This window comes from Macrotis lagotis, chromosome X (assembly GCF_037893015.1).
Source record: "Macrotis lagotis isolate mMagLag1 chromosome X, bilby.v1.9.chrom.fasta, whole genome shotgun sequence".
NCBI lineage: Eukaryota > Metazoa > Chordata > Mammalia > Peramelemorphia > Peramelidae > Macrotis > Macrotis lagotis.
In genome coordinates, this window is record NC_133666.1 from 133,273,599 (window position 1) to 133,298,207 (window position 24,609).

At 40.7% G+C, this 24,609-nt stretch overlaps 2 protein-coding genes across 12 annotated transcripts in view; one reads left to right on the forward strand and one right to left on the reverse strand.

The window, feature by feature from the left end:
• Positions 1-24,609, reverse strand: part of CHLSN (cholesin) — a 382,075-nt gene that overhangs the window by 114,287 nt on the left and 243,179 nt on the right. The window lies entirely within an intron of this gene.
• The window catches only part of GPR146 (G protein-coupled receptor 146), an 87,126-nt gene continuing 67,830 nt past the window's right edge, over positions 5,314-24,609 (forward strand). For 2 of the 6 annotated variants that reach the window (XM_074200971.1, XM_074200982.1), the window contains exon 1: positions 5,314-5,421. Coding sequence is in view for 1 of the 6 variants with exons in the window: in XM_074200974.1 (XP_074057075.1) it covers positions 5,998-6,076 (79 nt within the window). In the remaining 5 variants the exon portion in view is untranslated. Of the gene's footprint in view, positions 5,422-5,881; positions 20,524-24,609 lie in introns of those variants that run through there. The other 4 variants (XM_074200974.1, XM_074200969.1, XM_074200970.1 and 1 more) reach the window with 4 other exon arrangements.

The window sequence follows — 24,609 nt, forward strand, 5'->3', positions numbered from 1 at the left end:
ATCCCAGTGAGTTTGGATGCCAGAATGACCATGTGATAGTGAATCCCATCTCATGTAGAGTTACTGTTTGTGGCACACATGCTGGTCCAGTGAGGATCCTATGTATAATTGGACCTCCAGCACATTTGGCATCCAGACAGATCAGATGTGAGGGAGTAAGCCCAAGACTGATTGGGAGGAGAGAAACCAAATTTACACTCAAATAATCTTTATTGGTCCTGCTATCTTAGGCTGACAGGGCCAACATAAGCAAATACACAAGGCTTTTGGAAGGAGCTTTAGAAACATAAAATATAACTACACTAGGAGAAATTAGAACTGTAATCAAGGCTGTGACCAATCCTGACTTGAGAAGACAGATGGGGATATGTATGTCTCCCCTCCTTTGGGTGGTGGATTACAGATGCGGAAAGAGGTCAGTGTGTTCATTTGTTTAATTGTTCTCTTATAATGTGAGGGGAGAGAGAGAGAGAGAGAGAGAGAGAGAGAGAGAGAGAGAGAGAGAGAGAGAGAATGAGTGCATGTGTATATGAGGGTTTATGTGTGTAGTCATTGGGAAATGACAGGGATATTTTTTAAAGCAACAATACAACATTTGTTTTAATTTTTTTAAACTGAAAAGCAAGCAAGGAAGGAAGGAAGGAAGAAGGAAAGAAAGAAGGAGGAAGGAAGGAGAGAAGAAAGACTGTCAGGCAATAATTAAGACACTTGGGTTTCAGTGCCAGCTCTGTCATTAATTTGCTGTGTGATTTTAGTCAAAACAAGGCATCTCCCTGAGCTTCTTCTGTAAAGGAAAGTACATTACTAAAAATGCTTAAGGGGGAAATGATAGCTATTGTTAATAACAACGTTGGGCAGAGGAGCAGCTGTCGCAGTAGTCGGAGGAAAGTTTTCTGTTCTCTTGTCTATCCAAAACTCTACTAACTGGCCCCACTCCAATCTAAGAAATAATGTATGAAAAACTGAGAGGCTAGAGTTCCAATCATCCTAAAGCTGTGGTTGACACTGCACTTTCTCATTAGCATATCACATTGCTTCAGGATGTTACCAATTACCTTTGCCAAACCCATTCCATGTCTCCTTACACATTCTGGGGGTTCAAAGTGGCCTAATATTTCTGTTTTGGGTTGGGTGTGGCTTTTGATATTGTCTTCTTTCATTCCTCCTGTCTCCCCAATCTCCTCCCCTATAGCAGGAAAGCATGCATAGGGAATCTCAGCCACCCTGAAGTATACTAAAACATTTCTATAGAGGGATTGGTGGAGTTCAATCCTGAGGGGTAGTCCAGTGAGCTGGTCTCTGGGCAACACTGTCTCTTTGTGTTCCAAGAGTCCAATTAGTTTCACAGACCCACTCTACATCAGAACACATGGGGAGAGATTTCAGGGAGAAAGGCCAAAGCCAGAAAGGGTTGGAAGGAAGGAGAGAGGTATGTCAAAGGGATAGGACCACCCAATGTCAAGGGTGGGGTGGGGGAGGGAAATGTCACAGTCTGACTAAGGAGACAAGACTGTAGGATTACACTAACTACAAAGTGTTTATACAGTCATAGGCATCCTTAACAGTGAATAAATTTGGCTGAACACATGATGGATGCAAGTTACAGTTTCATATGAAAGCATAATAAATGTGTTTTAAAACAATACAGCTTCAACTTAACCATCATCGTTGGGGATATATTACTCAGTCCAATTTTCCATCTTGTTGAGAACATTCTCCATTTGTGGTTGATCAAGGATCTATGTTCCCACAAAAAAAAATGAGGTTTTAATTATAAAATAACAGTTTTGACATATGTGCCACTATCATATGTATCTCCAAAATTCTTTAAGTTTAAGGTTGCATAAAAACTTTTAAATAGCTAATAATACAGAATTCTTGAAAAAAGTAGAATAAGAATAGTAGAATAAAAGAAAAGTAGAATAAAAATTCATAAGGAACCCAAGCTGCTTTCCTTTAGATTTGGGGAGTTGAACTACCCAGGGGATGACTTAAAACAGCAAGAAAAATACCAACAATCAGTTCATAGATTTTCAATAGAGACATTGGACAACTCCTAAATCAAAGCATCACTGATGAGTAGATTACCTTGGAATTCTAGTCCTAGTACACAGGTGGCATCAAGGGAGAGAAAAGTAAAAGGGAAAGAAGTGTTCAGGAAAGGCAATAGTTAAATTGACCATACTAATACATAGGATTTAGATCCATTTGCAGGTTGGATTAACAACAACAAAAAAATAATTATCTCCTTTCTCTCTTCCCACTATCTTCCTCCCTGCTTTCTCTTCTCTTCTCTTCTCTCCTCTTCTCTCTCCCTTCTCTACTGCTCTCTTCCTCTCTTTCTTTCTACCTCTCCCCTTCTATTCCCTCCCTTCCGCCTCTCTTCAGTCTCTCCCCCCATTTCAGGAAATTTTCTCTATTTCCACTGAGGATCAGACAAAGAAATGGATTCAAATTACAGCAGAAAGGACTTTTGGGTTAACGATTAGGAAGAACTGTCTGACTCTAAAGACTCTGTCTGAAAAGCAAACAGGATTCCCTCTCTGGAGAATTGTTTTTAAGATTTTTTAAAAAGAGAAAATAATCTGTCTGAAGTGGTAACTTTTGATAGCTCTTCCTGGAGACAGGGGGATAGACTAAATGATTAAATAGGGTCTGTTTCTAAACAGCCCCATAAGTCTATGTAATTTCAAACCCATCAAATCCTCTAGGATCTGGGCCCTTTTCCAATAAATTAGGAAAAGAAAACCTACAATGGCAGTGGTAGGTCAAGTTGTATGAAGAATATTCTGAATAAGAAATACCACCAACAAATATTTATTAAGTACTTCCCATGGGCAGAGGCAGAGCAGTACCTTCCAACACACAGATTAAGTCTAAATTATTTTAAAGCTATCACTACTGAGGTTTGCTCCTTATGATGAATTTATGGTTCTTGTTTCTCTGCATTTCTAAAGCTTAGCATCTATAAACACAGTCAATACAAGTCAAAAGAAAGTCTTAAATTTCACTGTTATACCAAAAGAGCTTAAAAATCAAAGTAAACATTTCCCCAGCAATATAAGCTGTTCTCCAGTTAGAAAAGTCTTTAGATTGTACTCCAAAGTGCATAAAAACAATTCAATCTTTATTGGCTTTTAGGCCAATAAAAATATTGCCTATTGGTTCACTGAGTATTTTGAAACTATGAGCTCTTGTCTCCCTTTCCCCCCAGAAGACCACCCTTCCAACACTGGGGACACTGAAGACATTTCAATTCACTGACTAAAATGTTTTAAGATGATACCTTGTGCAGAAAAATAAAACAAACATATTGCTTTAGAAAAATGTAACTGTTTAATAAAAACTAACTTGTATTACTACTACAACCGCTGGCAAGAGACATTGAAAAGAAATTACATTAACTTGATTTGGAAAGGTTTCTATAGACTCAACTCAGGCAGAAAAACCTCAAACGAGTTCTGCAGGAAGCCAGATTTAAATGAGAACAAGCCTTTGTATCTTTCAGATCCAGGAAAGGCGCCTTTCTACCATTGTCTATACATGGGGGAAAAGTGCATCTGGATACCCAGAAATGTTCACAAATACAGAAATTTCCACATGCTAAAGAAATTCTGAATGTAAACTTGAATGTTCTTGGTGCTTAACATCTCTAGATAGATCTTCATTATTTTTTTTCAATTAGGCACAAAAGGGCATTAAGAACTTTTGCTAATTATGCCAGATGAGAGAAACGGGAGTTGTTTAAAAAGGAGGAAAAGTGGGGAGGGGAAATCATGAGGAAGTAGTCATGAGGAAGACAGGGGAATGAATTGGTAATGTTAATATATATCAAGGAATAGAAACACGAGGAGGAACTTTTGCAGAATATTCCTCCTCATTCTAGTGAATGACTGCTTTTAAAGGGAATCTAATATAACTACTATTACCTCAGATACAGTGGGATTCATTCCTTAGTGTATTTCTAATTCTTTCTTTAGTGATTTTTACTATGAATAAAAAACATGTGGATAAAATAAGGGCCCCCTATTGTGTGTGTGTGTGTGTGTGTGTGTGTGTGTGTGTGTGTAAAGGAGAATCAACTAATATTTCTACTCCCCCAGGTATACAGGACTCTGCGCTGGCTCTTGTCATTAAACAATCAGTCTTCCGATTAAGTGAAGTCTTTGACTTGCAATGACTGCTTTTATGGCCACAGCACATACAACTTGTAAGAATCCTTAGCATTTCTGGAGGGGAGTTATGCTTGTAACTAGACTAATTCCTTTTTTTAGGGCTCTGAGAATGAAAAGCCAGTTTCAATTCAGCCACAATTCAATCCAAGCAAACATTTTACACGGTTCTTAATATATGTAAAGCACATACTTCATGGAGGGGGGGGGTTAAGGATGTGAGATTGGATTAGATCTCAAGCCGGACCTTGAATAAAAACAGCTATTGTCAAATACTTCAAAAAATACAGGGGATTGGGGGAAGGGGGAAGATCCTAATTTCCACAAACTTCTCATTAAAGATGTCATTAAAGCAAAAAATGTCCACTAAATGACTGTTCCTTTTTTATAACTACTCAATTAGGGGAGAGAGAGAGAGAGAGAGAGAGAGAGAGAGAGACAGAGACAGAGACAGAGACAGAGACACTGAGATTGAGGTAAGGGAGTGATATGTTTTATGTTTTGAAACCCTTCCTGGAGCAAAGGAAAGAAAAGGGGGGGGGGGGGGCAGAAAGAGCCGGCAGCGAGCTGGGGCTCTTCCAGGGAAGGGAGGACCACAGAGAGTCGGCAGGTTGCCAGGCAAGCTCAGCAGCGCGACCAGAGTGCATTGAGTTTCTTTAATGAAAGCCAGGAAAGAACACATTGCACAGTGTTTCTGGGGAGAGCAGGCTGGCCCCCGGTGATTGGAATCAATAAAAACACCAGGCTCGGGGCCCACTGGGGGAGAGCGGAGATCCGGGCAGCGGGCGCCGGACGCGCTCCCCACTTTCTCCCTGGCCTCCAAGCCCCCCGGGCAGCGCCGCTTCCCCGTCGGGGGCGGGCGGGCGGCGGGACTCCCGGGAGCGGGGGCAGAGGCGCCGCGGGCCCGCGGGGCTCGTCTTCCGAGGGGCGGCGGCCTCGGGCACGGGCGCCCGGCCGGGGCAGCGCCCGACAAGTGCAGCCCCCGGCGCCCCCTCCGGGGCCAGGCACCGACGCGCCTCCCCTGCAGAGAATGCTAGGCGGCGGCGGCGGCGGCGGCGGCGAGGGAAGGAGACGGCACGCCGCGGGGCGGCTCCTCCGGCCGAGAATGCGCGCGCCGGGCAGCGCGTCCGTCCCCCGCGGAGGCTCCCGGGGCGGCCGGCCGGAGCCCCGCTGAAGCCGGCCCGCTGAGGCCCCGGGCGGCCCGCGCGCTGGACGGCAGCGAGGGACCCGAGGGCGAGCGAGTCGTCGGGTAAGTCGGGGCTGCGCTCCCTGCCCTGCCCGCGGGCGCCGGGCGCGGGGGCCGCTGTCCGGACCCCCGGAGGCCCCGAGGCTCGGGACGGGAGCCCGTGGCCCCCATACACTCTCTTCTCTTACTGCGGGCCGGGTCGGGTCAGGCCGCGGCGCAGCTCCGCCCCCAGCCCCCAGCGAGCCGGGGCCCCGCGGCCTCCCCGGCCCCCGCGGCTCTCCCAGCGGGGCCAGGTCGGAGCCCGCGTGCTGGGGCTGCCCCTTTTCTGGTACCGCACGGACGCGGAACCGCCGCCTGCCTGCGGGCACGATCAGCGGGGCCAGGGCAGCGGGGCCCGGGCAGCAGGGCACGGCCAAGCCAAACCCCCAAACTTGAAAGGGCACAATCTTAAATAAGCTCCTTCCAAAGCTTTAGCCGCGCCGTGCTACTCGAAGGCCCTTTCTCAAAAGCAGACGATCCGCAGGCCCTGAACGTTGCTCAGAACTTGGGAGCTGCAGGTGAGGCCGAGGAGCATCCCTGAACAGGAATGAACGTCTGCGGAGCAAGAAGGCACTAACGCGTGCTGCGGTCGGCTGTGGAATGGAATCATCCAGAGCCTCGTTCACGTGCCGGTGTTTGCCTTGTAACGCTCACGCCGGGGCTTGGCAGAGGAGGACAGGTCTGAATTTTAACACTAGCTCCGTGGGGCTTCCTTGAGGGGATTGTGCGCAATGCCTTAGAAGGCGCTGATCCTGTTACTCCTGCACTAGAAAAGCAATACAAACGCCACATTTTTATGTCTAGATATACCGCCCCCCCATATGGCAGGCACCAATTCTGATGCAGTTTTTACCTATAGATTCTCCATATGGTAGCCCATGGATTGTCACAGAAACAGATGAGGCCGAGGAACTTCAAATTATGTGAATGGACCATAATTTTGTGGGTTGATCTATTTGGATAATATTTAGGGAAATTCTAGGTTTCAAAAAGAGCCACTAGGCATGGTTATGATCTATATTTAAGATTTTGAAGTTTTATAAATTAGAACAGAGCAGGCAGGGTCTTCAGAGGCTATCTAGACTAGCACCCTCCCAATACAGATAAAGACAGTGACAGGGATGTTCAGTGACTTCCCCAAGGTTACCCTTCCATAGTATCACAGATAACATTTGATTTCAGTCAGTACTCTTTCTCTCTATACAAGGATGTTTCCTATGATTTTTTATTATTATTATTATTTTACAAAATCTAGAGATAATGTGAAAGGCCTATTGGGGTCCAAAACCACTGCAGACCACTGTCTCAGACTATTCCTTCCCCTTTCCTCTAGCCCTTCCACTCCTAAGAGTTCCCCTAGTGTATGAATACTTTTACTCTGTTCTTTGGAGTTTAGGATCTTAAAAAAGACATCAACTCTACACAAACTATTTATTCCCAGTACTTCTGAGGGCAGCTGCTCCTTCCCAGCTTATCCTTCCTCCCACTTTTACTCATCAAATTCAGATTAGTCTCTGCAAAACAATAAGTGAAGCAATAATGCTTGGGCCACCATTCTTGTGACATGAGCAGATGACTGGTTCAGCCCCGCGTGGGTGTTGATAGTAGGAAGACTGTAGGGAGGGTGGAAAAGACCCAATATGGTTAAATGACTGCCTCCTACTCAGAGCCACTCCCTGGAGAGGGATGTCAGCAGAGGTCACTTCCTAAGACTAGTATTCCTTGTGCCTATGTCAAGTCCTACTAAAGGAGATCCAGGATCTTTTAGATGGTGATGATATTTAACTTAGATTTTACCTTCCCATGTTGTAAACAGGAAAACTGAGATCTGGGACTAAATGAATCATGGGTCACTTTCCTGTCAGAGGTGGCTGCTTGACACAAGATGACAGGTGGTCCCTGACAACCTTTCACAACTGGCTGACCCTGTGATTTTTCTTAAGAGCTTAGGGCAAAGGAAAATCCCTTGGCTGCTCTTTTCTCTACAATATCCTCATCTTCCTTAACCTACTTGCACCTGTGTGCATCCTTATCCCTTCACCAGGAGCTTTAGAATCCTGCCTCTCTGAAATTAATTTCCAAGAAATATTCAAGTGTCTTTACCATATGTGAGAAACTGTGTTAGGTCCCAGTGATAGATAAGTCAAAAATGAAACTGTCCCTGTCCTCAAGGAGCTTTGTAGTCCTTCCACACTATGATGGAGAGGTCCTGGCCTTGGTTTCATAATTTGTGGTGGTCAACTGAGTAGATAGGAGTAGAATACAGGAGATAAAGTACAGCATTTGGCACCCTGAGGGAAAGTATAATTTCACTTCAAACTGGCCTTGGGTAAAAAAACATTCAAGGGAATGAACTAGAATTCTTTTACTGCCCCCGGCTGGTCATATCCCAGGTCACTAGTTCTCTGATTATGATCTGCAACTCTGGAAGAGATCTGTGTCCCCAAAAAACAAAAGACAAAATAAAATCAACTCAAAACTATTAAGGCAAGAGTCAGTGCTGGATAGATTGGATAGATCTAGAACTAGACCAATCCTCAAAGTCTACTAAAGACTACAGGAGCAGCCAAAGGCAAAAAGGAATAAATTAAGGGAGCTGAGTCAAAGAGTAGGGAGGTGATAGCAAGGTGTTATTAAGGAAAAAGCTGCAGTCCAGAGAGGTTAAGCAATTTGTCTAACATTGAGAAGCCAGCAGTGACATGGTCAGGAAATGAATTCCAATATCTCTTAAGACTACTGCTTTCCATATACTCAAAAGTCTCTTCTTGTACTGATTAGTATCTGTGATTTCAACAAGATGAGTCAGGTGGGCTTCTGCAGAGGCAGTTTGGGGATCACTGTATGGACTTGGCAATTTTAAAACATGCAACTTAAGGTATTTTCCTCCTGGTCACTTTTAGGTCCAACTTATCTTTTATCATGCTTGTCCAAGCATTTTTGTTTAGTTATTTCAGTTGGATCTGTTTCTGACTCTCTGTGTCCTCATTTAGGGTTTTCTTGGCAAAGGAACAGGAGTGGTTTGCCATTTCTTTCTCCAGGTCATTTTATAGATGAGGAACTGAGACAAACAGGGTGAAGTGACTTGCCCAGAGTCACACAGCTTGAAAGAGTCTGAGACCCAATTTGAATTCATGAAGATGAGTCTTCCTGATTCCAAGTTCAGTATTCTATACACTTCACCTAAATGCCTCCAAGAATATAAACTGATGAACTAATTTGACAGGCTGCCCATCCAGCTACATCCAGAGGCAACAAAAAGTTCAAGGAAAAAAGCATCAGACTCTAAGATCAGGGTGCAAATCTCTTCCAATAAGGTTAAGGTTATTGTTTGACCCTTGGAAAAACATTTAATTTCTATATGCTTCAATTTCATTATCTGTAAAATATGGAGGTTGAGTTTGATGGCCTCTAACAGCCCTTCCAGTTTTAAATCTATAATCTTAGGTCTTAAAGTGGTTAAAATACAAAATTGCTATTTAAAAAGCAAAAAAGGCAAATTTTACAAGCCCCCCCCCCCAAAAGCAGATTGTATACAGATAGCCTGCTATTAATGAATTAATGCACAACCACTAGCACATGGGAAATGGGATCAAGGACAGGTTTTTCTTAATGAAGGGGGAGTTGGGGGAAAGTGAGAAAGGTTGAGGGCTTAGGTCAGTGATTTGGGAAGGTGCCAGATCAAGGAAGGGGTGTTGTGGTGGTGGTGGGGATTTCAGGGGCCATTTTGAAAGCACACAAAAGGAGAAGAAAAGGTAAGTAAAGGTAAAAGGTAAGAAAATAGTTTGTGGATTGGCAGTTTTGCCAGGGCCCTAACTTGAACTTGACAGTTTGCTTTCCTTCCACAAGCAATAAGCAGTCTTTTCCTTATAGAATCTCCTCACACCTTTGCTCTGCCTCATTTGCCTGAAATGCAGAAGTCCACAGGATGAATAGGCTCAGGGGAGCTTGGACCTGTGTCTGAATCATTCATCATGAGAAAGGCAATTTACTCATCCTCCATACTTCATAGATAAGATTTCCTTCTATGGAAATGCTCTAAGTGATGGGTCAAACTTTAACAGGATCCCTTAGGATGGGTGCATACTGATTTAGAAAATCACATAGTGATGTCATCTATGTTTTATTGTGATTTTATTTATTTTGTTACATATTCCCCATGGTTCTGACAGCACTGGGAAATGTTTTATACCTCTGCCCTACATGACAATGCTCCAGTTCCCAGTAACAGGTTTAACATATCAGACCCAAACTCCATCATACAACCCTGTATCTATGAAACTTAACTTTTCCCTGTAATGAGATTCTGGCCAGTGACATGCATCTTCTGCTGTATAGGTATACCTGTATATGCTGTTAAGAAATAGTTTAAAAATTTTTTGCCCTAAACACTGTCAAAGATCTGATCCTTAAAATCTGATTGTTCTCTCATCTCCATTGAAATCTTCTGTTGGGTAGCTTGAAAGCAAGTGAATATATGTGTGTATGTACACACACATACACACACACAGAGAGTGGAGGAGGAGTTGGGAGATCTGAGGATCAGGTCTAGATTTGCCGTTATCATCGAATAAACCTAAATTCTATGGCCTTCTGCTCCCTCATCTACCTTTGTAATGGGGGCAGTGATCCCAGCCTTGCCTGGCTCCTTGGATTGCTGTGAGAAACCAATAGGGGAATAGCTGTGAAAGGGCTACAGAGGCTGCACATGGAAGAAAGTGAAGTGTCACTTTATTAATATCTTCCAAAAGGAAGGGAGAAAAATGGGGTTGAGCTAGATGGGTCAGTATCTCTCTGGAGTTGACATGCAATATGGAACTGGAATGAGATGACTGGTAGTTTTCTTTGGCATCTGTTGTGTGTTTTCTGGTCCTGGGCTAGGGAGGGCAAGAAACCTAGGGACTAAAAAGTAATTTCATCATCCCTCAGCTTCTTTCACACCTGTAAGTTTTCTATATTGATTTTAAATCTGTCAATGTTACTTGTTACCCCAATTCCTTTTTTCTAAAAGAGCCTCACAGATTCCTTCAATGTTTTGTTACTAAAAGTTTCCCACAGGGTTGACAACTTTTCCTGTAGAAGCCATAAATCAGTACCTTCTGACATACATCTCCCTCTCTCTAAATAATGGTTAGTACTTTTTTTTTTAGGTTCCCAGGAGAAGGCTGAGTTTAGAAATGCATTATTTTTGGCTGGAGTTGGTTTGAAACATTTCATAGCAGTTGCAATTTTGTGTAATTGATAATGTATGCAAAGTTATGTAAAACAAACACGGACAATTTTTTTTAGTTAATTAGGAAGCATGTGGTAGCCTGATACTTCTCTATCCTGATCTATTACTCCTATTATGGTATATATCTATGGTATTCTATCTATTATGGTAGATAGGATCTGTGTGGGTATTCTATGTTAGCAAAGCAGCAAAAAATAAAAAATAGCAACATCCTGCCCCCTTCATTTTGAAGCCAAGTGATACCATTCCTACTTTTGCTTTACAGTTTCTCTGGTGAATCTGTTCTCGACAGTTCTTCTGCACTGGAACTTAAGTATCCAATTTTTCAGTATCTTGCAAGACCTCACCTGGGGCACTGAAAGAGCACTGGTTCTGGAGACAGAAAACTTGGGTTTAAATATGACACTTAGTCCTTTTGTGAACATTAAAACATCACTCACCACCTTGGGTCTCAGGGTCTTCATTTACAAACTGAAGGGGCTGAATTCCATTGTCTCTTAGGTTCCTTCCAGTTCTTGATTCCCAGTTCCCTGCTCCAGCCAACAGACCTGAATGGATCAGCTGTTTTTTTTTCTCTTCTTGTAATAAATGGTTTGTCACAATATCGAGACTGGCATTTTAGATAGGATCTTTTTACAATATTCCTGGTATATTTGGCAGAGCATACAGGGCCCAACTTGGGTCAGTAATTCAGCCCATGGCTGTTGAGCTCAAAGTGCCTTGGTCACCCCACTGGTTGCTTTTTTTAAGCGGGGTCCCCCCTCTCTAGGCGTGTGCCTCTTGCTCTCTATGCTGAGCTCCATCTGAAGCAAACAGGGGCTCTGTGTGTACAGAGAAGGCAACTAAATGGGAATGCAGAGAATGGAGCCCATTGTCTTTCAGAAGGATCCCAGGCAGAAAAGATAAAGAGCTCCACTCAAAACGGAAAGTCTCAAGGAAAAAAAAAAACCTCCTGCCCTCTTTGCCTGAAATGCCCTTTTCCAACAAGAGGTGAAGTCTTGCACTAGCTCTTCAGAGCCAGGAGGACTGGAAAAACTTAGAAATCTAGTTTGTTGTGACACAGGCAGTCCCTGTTCCAGGTAGATAATACTGGGCAGCCAACACTACTTACTGTGCCCTCATTAAGAGATCACAGTAGCAAATATTTTTGGAACTCTGAGGTGATCTGAATGACAGAATGGTGTAATGGAAAGTTTAGGAACTGAGAGGCCTGTGTTCCCATCGTTGTTCAAAACTCTGGGCATGTCAGTTCACCTGTGTCTGCCTGGTTTTTTCTCTTCTCTAAAATGGGGGGATAAAATGCATCTATTAAACAGACAAAAAAATTAAAACTGACACTAGGCCTTTTACAAAATGCTCTTTAGCTCATTTGAGTCTGACAACAAAGCTGTGAGGTAGGAAGTACTAGTATTATTATTGCCATTTTATAGACAAAGACCCCAAGGCTCAGAAATTAAATGACTTTCTCATTTAATGAGTTTGCTTGAGGCAGAGAGACTTGCAGTAGTTAGATGGCTGGGGTCTGGAATCAGGAAGACCTGAGTTCAAATGGGATCTTCAGGACACCTGAGCTAAGCAAGTCATAATATAAATTGCTTGCCTCAATTGCAAAATGGGGATAATGTAAAGTAGAACCTGTCTTTCAGAGTTATTGTGAGGATCAAATGAGTTAATATTTGTAAAGCTCTTCACAAAATGCTTGGGAAATAGTAGATATTTAATAAATGCTTATTCCCTTTCTCTGATTTGATTGTCAAAATATCCCTAGGAAATGAGTAGTAGTCCCATTTTGTGGATAAGGACATTGAAAAAGCATAGAAATGAATGACTTTACTGGCAATTTTCCTTATCTGTAGAACTTCTGTTCTACCGCAATAAAATGGAAGCTCTTTGAGGGCAGTACCTGTTTTCAGTTTTGACTCTGTATCCCAAACACTTAATAAATTGATTGATTAATAAATCTCAAAGTCAACATATTTGCTAAATTTGAGATCAGTAGAGATCCAGGCAGAGATCAGTCTAGCAGGCATTACTGGAATGGAATGGGAATGGTGTTCTGGAACCTAAAGGTTGGGGACCATTAGATTAGATGATCTCTACAAATCTTTGCCCTTCTACTTTATTATGTTTTACTTTGATAGTTAATTGTAAATATTTTTTGGGCAGTAACTGTCTTTACAAAGTTATAGAATAGTAGAAGTTCAGAGGGACCCAAGCAGCTACTTAATTAGTCTAACCCCTGACCATATGGAAATGCCACTATGATACCTGAAAAGTGGTCATCCTGTCTCTTCCCACAATGGGGGAATCCACCCACCTACTGTTTTAAGTAGCTCTAACTGTAAGGAAGCTTTTTCTTTTTTTCAAGGTAGTGGGGTTAAGTGACTTGCTCAAGGTCTCACAGCTAGGTAATTATTAAGTGTCTAAGGCCGGATTTGAACTCAGGTCCTCTTGACTCCAGGGCCAGTGCTCTATTCACTATGCCACCTAGCTGCCCCTAAGGAAGCTTTTTCTGACATAAAACTTAAATTTCCTTCCTTGCAACTTCCTACAATCTATCAACATTTATTAAGAGCTTGGTACTGTGCTAAGTACTAGAGATATAAAAAAGAAGCAAAAGACAGTCTCTACTCTTGAGGAACTTACAGTCTAAATGGGGTAGACCACATGCAAGCAATTATATGCAAAGCAAGTTTATGCAAGATAAACAGGAATTAATTACAAAAGGGAAACACTGGAATTAAGAAGGATTAGGGAAAGCATCCTGTAGACTGCAGGAGTTTAGGTGAGAAAGAAAGGAAACTAGGGAGGGCATCAATATCTTTCCTAAATCGTGGCACCCAGAACTGAATATAATACTCCAAATGTGCTCTGATTATAAGGAAAGAATACAAAGAGACTATCACTGTTTTATTCCTGGACATTATTAGCTTTTTTGTGTGCCATGTCACTGTCTTAACTCTTGGGAGTTTTCAGTCCACTAAAGACTCCATTTCTTTTTCAGATGAGTTGCTTGTCTAGTCACATCCCCTTATCCTGTATTTGGGAAGCTGATTTGTTTGGATTCAGTCATCTAGTCTTTTCCCAAACTATCTAAATGCACTATCTTCTAGTCCATATCTCCCTATCTTTCCACAAGTAAAATAAGAGAGATTCTGTCCAATCCTCTGTTCAAATCTAGGTAACCAATACAGCAGTTTCATGATACTTAGTCCAGTAATCTTGCTTCAAAAAAAAGGAAGAGTTAGTCCGTCATGAAATGTTAGTGAAACCATCTTGGTTGGATTCTTGTAATCACTGCTTCCTTTTCAAGATGTTTGATAGCTTAATAATACAATAAGACATTAATTTGATTTTACAATACATTTTAGCATTCTGTCATGAGTTGAAGTCAAGCTCACTGACTTAGTTTACAGACTTCATACTCTTTATTTTTTTATCTTTGAGATTCAAAGTATCTCTGTTACTGCATTTTCCCAATTTTCCACAGTCTTTACAATAGCTTACTTTTCTTTCAGGGTATGGAATGTATCTCATTTGGTCCTGATGACTTGAATTCAAGAGAGATAGCTAAACTCTCTTAAATGTACTTAGTTATCTACTAACCTTTAGCAGAGAAAAAGAAATAAGTAACTCAATTAAGGAGAACTTTAGGGCTCACTTTTTTATTATTCCTATTTTTGGGATGAGAAAACTAAGCTTTAGAGGGGTTATGGGATTTGCCTGAGGTTCCACAGCTAAAAAATAGAACAGCCAGGATATGAAACCAGGATTTAAGATTCCAGCTTTTGATTTGTTGAAGGAAAAAAACTATAAACCAATCAAAACAATAAACACCAACTTTTGTCCCCTGTCCAGGGATTTCTTCTCTCTACACCAGGACATTTGGTTCCTATGATACTCCATATTTGAACACTTCCTTTGAATGTGTGATCTTCCGGGTTTATAAAGAATTCATCATAATTCAATAAGTTTTTTTTAAACCGTGTGTGCAAGGAACATGCTTGGAATGCAAAGACAAAAATGAAAACAATTTGAACCGAAGAAGTTTATATTCTATTGGAGAGAACAGAATGTAAGTGGAGAAGTCAATACAATGTAATTACAATGTGATTTGAAGAGTAAGGGAAAATCACTAAGAAATGGGGGACTTTCTGTAAAAAGTTGGTCCTTCAGTTGAGTTTTGAAGTTAGAGATTCTAAGAAAAAAGAAGAGGGCAATCATTCCAGGAAATAGAAGACAGCCCACACAAAGGCAAAGAAGAGAAAGATGGGTTTCAAAGTATTAGAGAACAGTAAGTAATCCACTTGAACTGGAACATGAAGGGGGAATGAGGGGTTGGAGCCAAAGAAGGGCCTTAAATGCCAAACTAAAGAGTTTGTAGTTTACCTTAGAGGCAAGAAAAAGGAGTCACTGAAGCTTTTGGATAAAAGAGGGCTATCGATTTTGCTGATATGGGAGAGACTTGGAGATCTGGAGAAAAACTAGGGCACAACTGCAGTAGTCCAGATGAAAGAAGATGAGGATCAGCTCTAGCGCCTGGAGGAAGGGGATGAATGAAAGAGAACTTGTGGAAGTAAAATGGATAAGATTTGATAACTGACTGAATAAGCAGGATGGGGTGGAGCATAAGGGTGAGAGACAGAGTAGAGGATGACTGCAAGGTGGCAAACACACAGGTGACTGGAAGGATGGCTGTTCAAATAGAGACTCGTGTTAGGTAGGAACAGAGCTCAATTTCCTATAACCCTAAAGACTTGATTACTAAGCTCTCAGATCTCTGATCAGCTGTCATAATATTTTCTCATCTTTTCTGGTCTCAGATAACGAATCTTAAATTTTCTACAGTTGAATTCGGCTTTTGTTTCTCTAGTGAAAGAGCAACTGACATGAGAACTTCCCTTTGATGGATAAAGGCCAGGCTAGTTCCCCAAATCATGAGGCAGGGGAAGTTACTTTATAGTGTACTTCCTTTGCTTTCCCACTGGCATGCTGTTGCTCTGGGACCACCTCTTGTGGTCTGTCTGTGCCATATGTGGTCCCTCAGAGCTTTTTCTACCATGCTGTTCTCCATTCCAAATTCCTGTGTCTACTTACACACACACACACACACACACACACACACACACACACACACAAACACACACACACTCTTCTATCACTTCTTAGGTCACAATAAGCCTAATAAAATTAATCTCTGCTATGGAAGGGCTACAGAAAATTCCCAGATCCCTCATCCTCATCTTCTCTTACATTGTGTGGTATGTATGTATATTTTTGTCTATAGTTAGATTCCTTTTTATGTATTGCTGTCTCCTCTGATAGAATGGAAGCTGCTCTAGGACAGTTTCATTTTTGTCTTTGGTTCACCGTTGCCTAGAAAGGTGTGTAGTACCTACCAAATATGTACTAATTGACTTCTTTAGCTACCATGTGTCCATTGTAAAAGTGATTTTCTGAAGATAATATCAGTGACTTTATGTTTTTAAGACCAGAGTCCTCCTAATGGTGGTAACTTCAGCCAGATAGGACAGAAAAGTATCATGGCAGATAGAGGAGAGAGAGAGAGTTGACCATGGAGATTAGAATAGACATTTCCTTCAATTCTTCCCCCAACCCTCACCACCACCTCTGTCACAATAAAACATGTTCCAGACCTGTTTGCATGCTAGGTTGCTAGGTAATAGTCCTTATTAAATGCTCTTTTAGATGCTACTAAGGTAGTTTTCTAGAGCAAAGTAGTGCATTAAACAGCTATTTTAGTTTGAGTTTGTTTTTATATCTTTCCTCATGTTTTTAAAAGCTTAATAATAAATTTTATAAATGTTATATTGATATTATAAATATAGTAACATTTACATAGCACTTTAAGGTTTGGAAAGTGATTAACATGTCATCTCCCTTGATCCTTAAGACTAACCCATGAGATAGGGTTATTATTATCTTCATTTTCTGGATGAAGAAATTGATGTTGGAAGAGGCTGACTTGTCCAGGGTAATAGACTATCAGAATAGGTCCAAACTCAGGTCTTCCTGACTTTAACTACTATATTTATTACTATATTTAACTACTATATTTCTAGTCAGGAGTATCTGTTAAATACTCTCGTTAGATCTGGAAGTCCCCAGAGGGAAGCCAGGGTCTATGCCTCCTGATTCTTTTATATATCTTTTGCTTCAATTTCCTCTTGCACCATTCCAAAGCCCAATTCTGGGCTCTGGCACACAGTGGCATCAAACACTCTTCAATGAATGACTTTTATTGAAGTTTACCCCCACTATAAGCAACCCTGGTTAGAATCTGTGTTTTTGTTTGTTTTAAAACAAAACAGATAACCTAGCTGATGGCTGCATGCTTTATGAAAAACTTTTTTTAACTAAAAAAATTAGGAGTTGCTTGGGCATCACATAAAACAAGGTTCACTTTAAGAGAGATTTCTTTTCAATACAAACATCCTAATATTGGGACAACTGGATAGGTATACTGTCCCAGCACCCCAACATCTCAAATATCAATTAAGCATTGGCCCAAAGGTACAGAATATATCCTAAAACAACTATTCTCTCTAAGCCCAGGTAGAGAAGAAAAAAACCCAAATAGATAAAACCTAAGTGACAAGAATAAAGGGCACAGACAATTCTAAGGGAAAGAGCTCTATAAAAGATGTCCCCTCTTCCTTTTTTTGGTGTCCTTTGTCTCCAGTCAACAGACCCTTCTATTTCTTCTCCATCTCCACCTCTCAAATAGAGTTTCATAATAGGACTAGGTGAAACTATGTACTAATGACTCCTGACTGGCTCATAATGACTTCATGTGGTTCAAGCCAAGACTGAAAAAGATTTATGTGAGAGGTCAGCCCTGAAGAACGCTGGGTTTGAAGTCAGAGTACCTGTGTGGACAAATGATTTAACCTGTCTGGGCCTCTGTAAAATGATGGGGAGGGGGTGGACCAGATAGTATTCAAAGTCTTTTCAGGCGGTAAACCATTAAAATGACTATCCTAATCCAGAAGAAGATAACCTTTTAGGGCAGCATTTTACATCCTATCTCATTACAAAAATCATGAAGGAAGCAGTTGCAATCTTGTGAAGGACACAAGCTTGCCATGGAAACAGTGCAGTGAGAACTTTGGCCTTCTCATGCATTCTGCTAAAGAATTCCACACAGAGGCAGCATGACCTAGCCCAAGTCCTGGCCCACTTTCTTTTTCTACAGTCCACTTCCTCCTGGATGCAACTGTTACAACTGGTTACTTTTTAAAATCATCTGCTGTTTGCATTTGATCTAATCACTCTCTGTAGTTTTTACATAATATCTGGAAGATAGCCCTCATTTAAAAACTCTTCATATTTCATACCATTTCCAGCAGCAGGTGTTGGTAAGGCTGTGCTGGGAAGGGGGCTGGGTATGTGGATGGGGGGGCAGGAAAGAGGAGGAAGGGATGGAAACTCTAAGACTGGACACTGGGCTGAGCCAGGGGATCTGAGAGCATGGTCTGTCCAGCAAAGCCTTCTGCTTGACCCTACCTGCAGATTAAAGAAGTTTCTTGGACAGCTGCCTCAGAGAAGGCTGAATGAATTCTGCTATCTTGAGATGAGTTTCTCCCTCCTCCCTCCCATCTCCCGAGTGTTGCCGCTTTCCTACAACCCCCTAAACCCACCCCACCCCAAATTCTCTGTTGTCAGGCTGGTTACCTGCTGAAGATGGCAGAAAGTCTGGAAAGGGAGAAAGGAGATAAATATCTCATTGAGAGCAGAAGGTGGCAAGGGGAGACTCCGAGGACAACACAAAACGGTGTATTCGGGATTATTGCTACCTAGAAAATATAAAACGTGCCTTGAGCTGACAGGTTTATGGCTCCAAATAGTTTTGTAAGGGAAATCCAAACTCATGAGCCGGGTTGGACTCTTAAATCATTCAACAATAGCTGCAAAGAAACCCAGCAACTACTGGCCCAGAGACTGCAGGAAGCTCTGTTGGGAATTTTAAGGAAGGAAAATAACTCTGGCCTGGCTGACTGTTCCTGAGATTTCTGAACCAAAAAAAAAACTGCCCAGTTCTGGTCCCAACCCCAAAGCTGAGTCACCGTCTCCAATATGGATTTTATTAGGTTTTGATTTTTTTTTTAATATAGTGAACACACAAGGTGAGTCTCAAGTATCAAGCCAAAGAGGGAGTTCAGAGAGAGGGCAGATATTAAGCAACTCTCCAGGGCCACTGAGGTGGCATGGATACCTCAGGAAGGAATGTCAGAAAGATCCAGTTCCTTTGCACTAACCAAGGAAGGCTCCAGACTCCTGGAGCTTATGCAATACCAAAGTATTTGAGGCTGTCCAGCAAATAAAGATTTCACAGAAACATTTCTGTATGGTAGAGGTGAGTTTTAGGAAGCAGATTATAAAAACAATCTGCCCCACCCCAAACCCAAGCCAAACCTCAAATCCCATTACTGAAGGTAAAAAACAATATGGATATGTATGCCTTTATCTAATGAAGGTTTCTGAAATGATTTGTTTTAAAAAATAAAGAGGAGGGGCAGCTAGGTGGTTAGAGCAGTGCCCCTGGTGTCAGGAGGATTTGAGTTCAAGTTGGACCTTAGATATTTAATAATTACCTAGCTGGGTGACCTTGGGCAAGTTACTTAACATCCCCCCCCCCACTGCCTTGGGGAAAAAAAGAATAAATAAATAAAAATGGGATAAATAGGCTTATTAAAAAGCCACCACTTATCTCTTCCCCTCTCTCAAGTCCAGAAATAACAAGTCTGTAGGACTCTGCTATTTTTTGGGACTTGTATGAAGATATGGTCTACAGAATAGAAATGCTATAATACATACAAGTTTGATTCTTATAAATAAATCAGGAACCTCAAAGATTATCTCACCCACCACCTATGACCTTCATTTTACAGATGGAGAAAACTAAAGAGATAAATGCATGATTTACCTGAAGTCATACAGGTAGTTACTGGCAGAACTGGGATCAGAACCCAGGGCTCCTGACTTAGTCATCATACAATATTATCTCCTCACACCCCATTTTGAGCAAATAAATTCCTCAGTTTATGTGATTGAGGATATGTATATCAAAGTTTAAAAAAGAACACTGATAATAATGAAGTTTTAAATTTACTCTAATGGATTCAGTGCTTATTTATTATCTTTTTGTAAATCCTGGAGACACAAATGTGGCACTCTGGCTATAACTCCTGTTAGCTAAGATATGTGATTAGAGATAATGTAAGGGACATAATGAGGTAACCTATAAAGGAAGAGATCTGGTGGCTTTTATTTTACTCTCAGGAGAATAAAGAGATGACCTCCATCAAGAAGAGTTTCTCTGAAATCCTAAGAAAAGTACTCAAAGATCAAGTCTGCTGGGTCATAACTGGATTTTTTCATTTTATTATTCCAAGCTTTTGCTTCCTTGGGGTGATCTACTGTGACAATCTGCATCACGATTTTCTGAATCATAGTGTTTAACAATTCAGCATAAACTGGGACTTCCTGCCCACACAGAGTGGGGAAGGCCAGTCACAGAACCAATTGCAACACCAGCCATGAAAAAAAGGGCGATAGGAACGGTCTCCTCAAAGTGGACAACATTCTTCTTGTCCCATGTCACAGGTCTGTGTGCTGCCTTCCTATTGGTCAGTCACTGGTATGTCTTTCTGCCACTTCTCAAACATGCTGCTGATAAAGGAAAGTGGATACAGCAGCCAGACACGAGCATCCCTTCTGCTAAAGGAAAGCACCCCAAATTCTCACTTAGCACTCTGGAAACAAGTATCCATGTAACCAAATGCTGGAACTTCAGGCGTTTAAACACAACAATTGACCACAGCAATGAGATCAAAAGAAATGTCGTTCCTGGGGAGAAAGCAGAGCACATCAAAGTAAGCTATGGTTTTCCGAAAACAATTTTCCTCTAAGTTCCAAAACTCAGGAAAAAGGAAGTTCATGGGGGGAAAAACAGAACTATCCTAAAATAAACTCATCCTTTATGTTTCATTTACCTGCTTCCCCCTACTACTTGAAAACAACTATCCTTTCCCTGTAAAAGTTTATTCTTGATCTTCCCTTCTTAAATCAGTCTATAAATCACATATTCAATATATAATGACTGTGTGAAATTTAACAAAGTCTTCTATTTGAACAGAATTGTTCTAGGTACTGTGGGAGATGCAAAGAGTTGCTCCTGACCTCAAGACCTAATAGAAGAGTTAAGAACAAGTAGAGAAGTAATTATATAACAGACCAAACTAAAATTACAGCTGTTATATTAGAGAGGAAAGGCTAGAAGATAGAGAGCTGGTGTCAGAACCAGGAAGACTCAAGTTCAAGACCTGCTTATGATATATACTGGCTATGAAACCTTCAGTACTTTTCTAGAAATTGTCTAGGAACCAATAGCAGGATAAGATGGACATTGATACAGGGCGTTTTAATTCCCTATACCAATGAAATCACATGTTCAGTCCCTATGCTCGTCTCATCACATTATAGCTCCTAGTAACCAAACAATAATTTATTGAGGACCTACAGATATATACTTGACACCATGCCCCCATAGATTTCTCATCATGGTTGAATTCTGAGCTAGCATTAAATATGGGCCATGATGAGTACACCTCCCAAACCAAATGAAGAATACCATAGATGACCATGAAGAAAAGGCAAAGCATTAGTGGAAACTTGGATGGGTGTTATGCCCTTTGATCCTCTGACTCCTATACTCAGTACACTGTGTCCTCAGTGGTGTTGCACAACCTCGGGCAAGTCACTAATCCAATTAACTATCTTTGAGAGCAGCAACTATGACTATAATGAAGAAGAGTAAATACTAGACACAATTAAGTCAGAACTAATAAACCTCCACCCCCCCCTTGTTTCAAGATACATTCTCCTCTTCTTAGGCTCTGAATTCCTTTGTAAAATATACTGAAATGTCTTATTGTAGGCATTTGCATGAGTTCAATTTATGAATTCAGCCCCTTAATAAGCACATTATTAATTGTAGAAATTTCTTCTATATCCTTAGAGTACTGAGCCACCTATTTAAGATTGAAATTTAATTAGGCTTTCATTATGTGGATTATTAAGACTAGAGATAGTAATTTGAGGTGGGGCCAATATATAGAATTTGGAATATAAGTACATAGAACAATTAGTATTTTTATGAAAAGTAATAGTACAAAGGGAATATTTTTCATAATGAGGCTTTAATAAAAGTAGAAAGTGCTTTTGAGAATTAATTCAAGATTAATAATGCAGAATGTTCAGGTTTAAATTCTAACATTTTAAAAATGTTTTATTAACTTTTTTCTTCTTCCAAAGCTAATTCAATATTTGAATAGTAAAGCTAACATTTGAAGGATTTTTAGCTGGTTACTTATTACTCTATAGAGGACACATCTAATGAAACATTTTTCCCCTTCACTTCCATTTTGAGAGTTTTGAGAGACTAGTTAAAATAAAAAATTATCTTGGGAAATTTGTACACAAATGCAATAATGAAGGTTGCTAAGTCAATATGTAAAAAATGTTGAACCTCGATTTCCCAAAAAGGCAAACTCATCCTATAAGGGAAAGATATGATGTGAAAGTAGTATAACTATCTCTTGCTTATCTCTGATAATAGGGACATAGCAGGGTAGAGATGGGAGTGAAGAGAATCAGTACATGATGCAAATTACCTCCCGATTTTTAGTTTCTAAGATTTTTTAGGGCTGGAAAGGACATTATCAATCACCTGATTCAATCAATCCTTCTCTCTCTCTCTCTCTCTCTCTCTCTCTCTCTCTCTCTCTCAGAATTCACATTTGTAGAGCATTTAAAAGTGGTTAGATTTCTGAGCACCATTACTCAGGGGTGAAAAAAAAACAAGAAGAAAAAAATCCAGATAGGGATAATTAAGGTAAAGTAGAAGAGAAGAAAAGGAGCCTATAGGAGAAAAACTTTAAAAACAAACAAGCAGGAATCTTCTATCTGAAAATCTGAGCCTGAGAGAGGGGACATGACAAAGATCCAAGAATCAAAGAGGAAAATAGAGATCTATCCTATTTCCAATCCTGGAAGAATACTAAAACTAAGAAATCTTCTTAAATCTTTATGAACATGTCTAGACAGGTACAAAAAAGTTTTAGATAAATGAGAGGTAACATGATATAATAACTAGTAATGACCATGGAGCCAGAAAGACCGGGATTCAACTCCCACTTTTGACATATACTGGCTTTGTGACCAAGTCACATGGCAGGTTGTTTCAGGCCACCCTCTATGATAACTTGCTCACTAGCCTTCATAAAGGAGCTTTCACATCTGGGGGCACCCTGTTCCAATGAAACTATTCCTAATGAATGGTAGAGACATAATGAGCTAACCATTTTTTCATGCAGGAATTGGAATTCCATACTTTGAGTAAACAAACATAACCAAACCTTTTCTTAAAAAATAAAGGTCATTATGTTGATTACCAATTATTGCACTGTGGTTTTGTCATACTTTCAGGAACAACTGAGGTGCATGCTAATCATAACAAAAGCTGGGGGGGGGGGGATGCACAAAAAGTGGATAGAGACCCAGTGCTGGAGTAGCTTTTGGCACATACTAGCTATATGATCCTGCACAAGACATCTGATCTTGAAGTGCCTCAGGCAACTCTTTAAGACTGAAAAGTGCAGAATTGCTGCTACTTTGATTAACAGAGTTTCCTCACCAGGGGTTTATCACAGCTGATGAAATAACAATGTGTTTTTGCATGGTGCTTTATGGCTTCCAAAATTCATTTTTTCACAGCAACCCTAGTTCATGTGTTATCATCTCCCCAACACAATTTTGCAGATGAAAATATGTAAATGCCTCCAGATCAGAGGAGTCAAACACTCCACTAGAATAAGGCTTCCAAGTGTGAAGATTCAAATTAAGATGTAATTGACAAAACAAAAACAAACAAAAAAGGGGGGCATCGAGGTAGTATAATGGATAGAGCACTGGTTCTGACAGGAGTCAGAAGGGCCCTAGTTCAAATCTGACCTCAGACATTTAATAATTACCTAGTTGTGTGACCCTGGGCAAGTCACTTGACCCCATTGCCTTACAAAAAAAACAAAATTAAGATGTAATTGGGAGGGGGTAGTTAGATGGTAGAGTACAAGCTCTGGAATTAGGAGAAACTGAGTACAAACTCAGCCCCAGACACTTATTAGCTGTATGTCCCTGGGCAAATCATTAATCCTGATGGCCCCTTGCTCCCAAAGGATGTAATTGGAAATATTTAATAAAATAAAAAAAATATAATATAACACAGACAATGTTAAGTATGTGGTTTTCTAAATCAGTATTCAGTTCACAGGGATTCTTAAGTACACGCTACTAAATAGCATCATTTCTATTTGAGTTTCCTACCTTTGCCCTAGACTATAATTTACTAAATGGAAAAGATCATGACTTATTATCATTTTATTTCCAACAGATGCAGGACAGCAAATCACACATAGAAAATACCTAACAAATGCTTGTTGATTGAAAAAAGTAGGAAAAAAAACGTTATCTCAGACAGTTGGTATGTCTTTGTGTCAGGACAGTAGAGCTGTGGAAAGAAGTGTTGCTTTTTTTCCATTCCCAGACTCATGTGCTATTTTATTTTTGTGATCTCTTGATTCTTTACTCTTCTCAATTCTGGGAGCTTGTTATCTTCCATTTTCTCTCTTCATTTCAGTTGGTAGTGGGTATAAAAAGGAGTGTGATATTAGAGATATGGAGAGTAAGATAGAGTGAGGGAATATGTCAATAAAAAAGAAGGGAGCCACCTATTTAGTGCTGAAATTGAGGGTTTGGTAATAGTAGGAGAGAGAGAACTCATCTCCAAACAGAAGGATGTGCTAGAGGGAAAAAAAGGTAAAAGAAGCAAATATAATTCTTAAAAAAAATTATTTTCTCTGTCTCACATCCTTTCATTGCGGGGTAGGGAGAATCCTTGT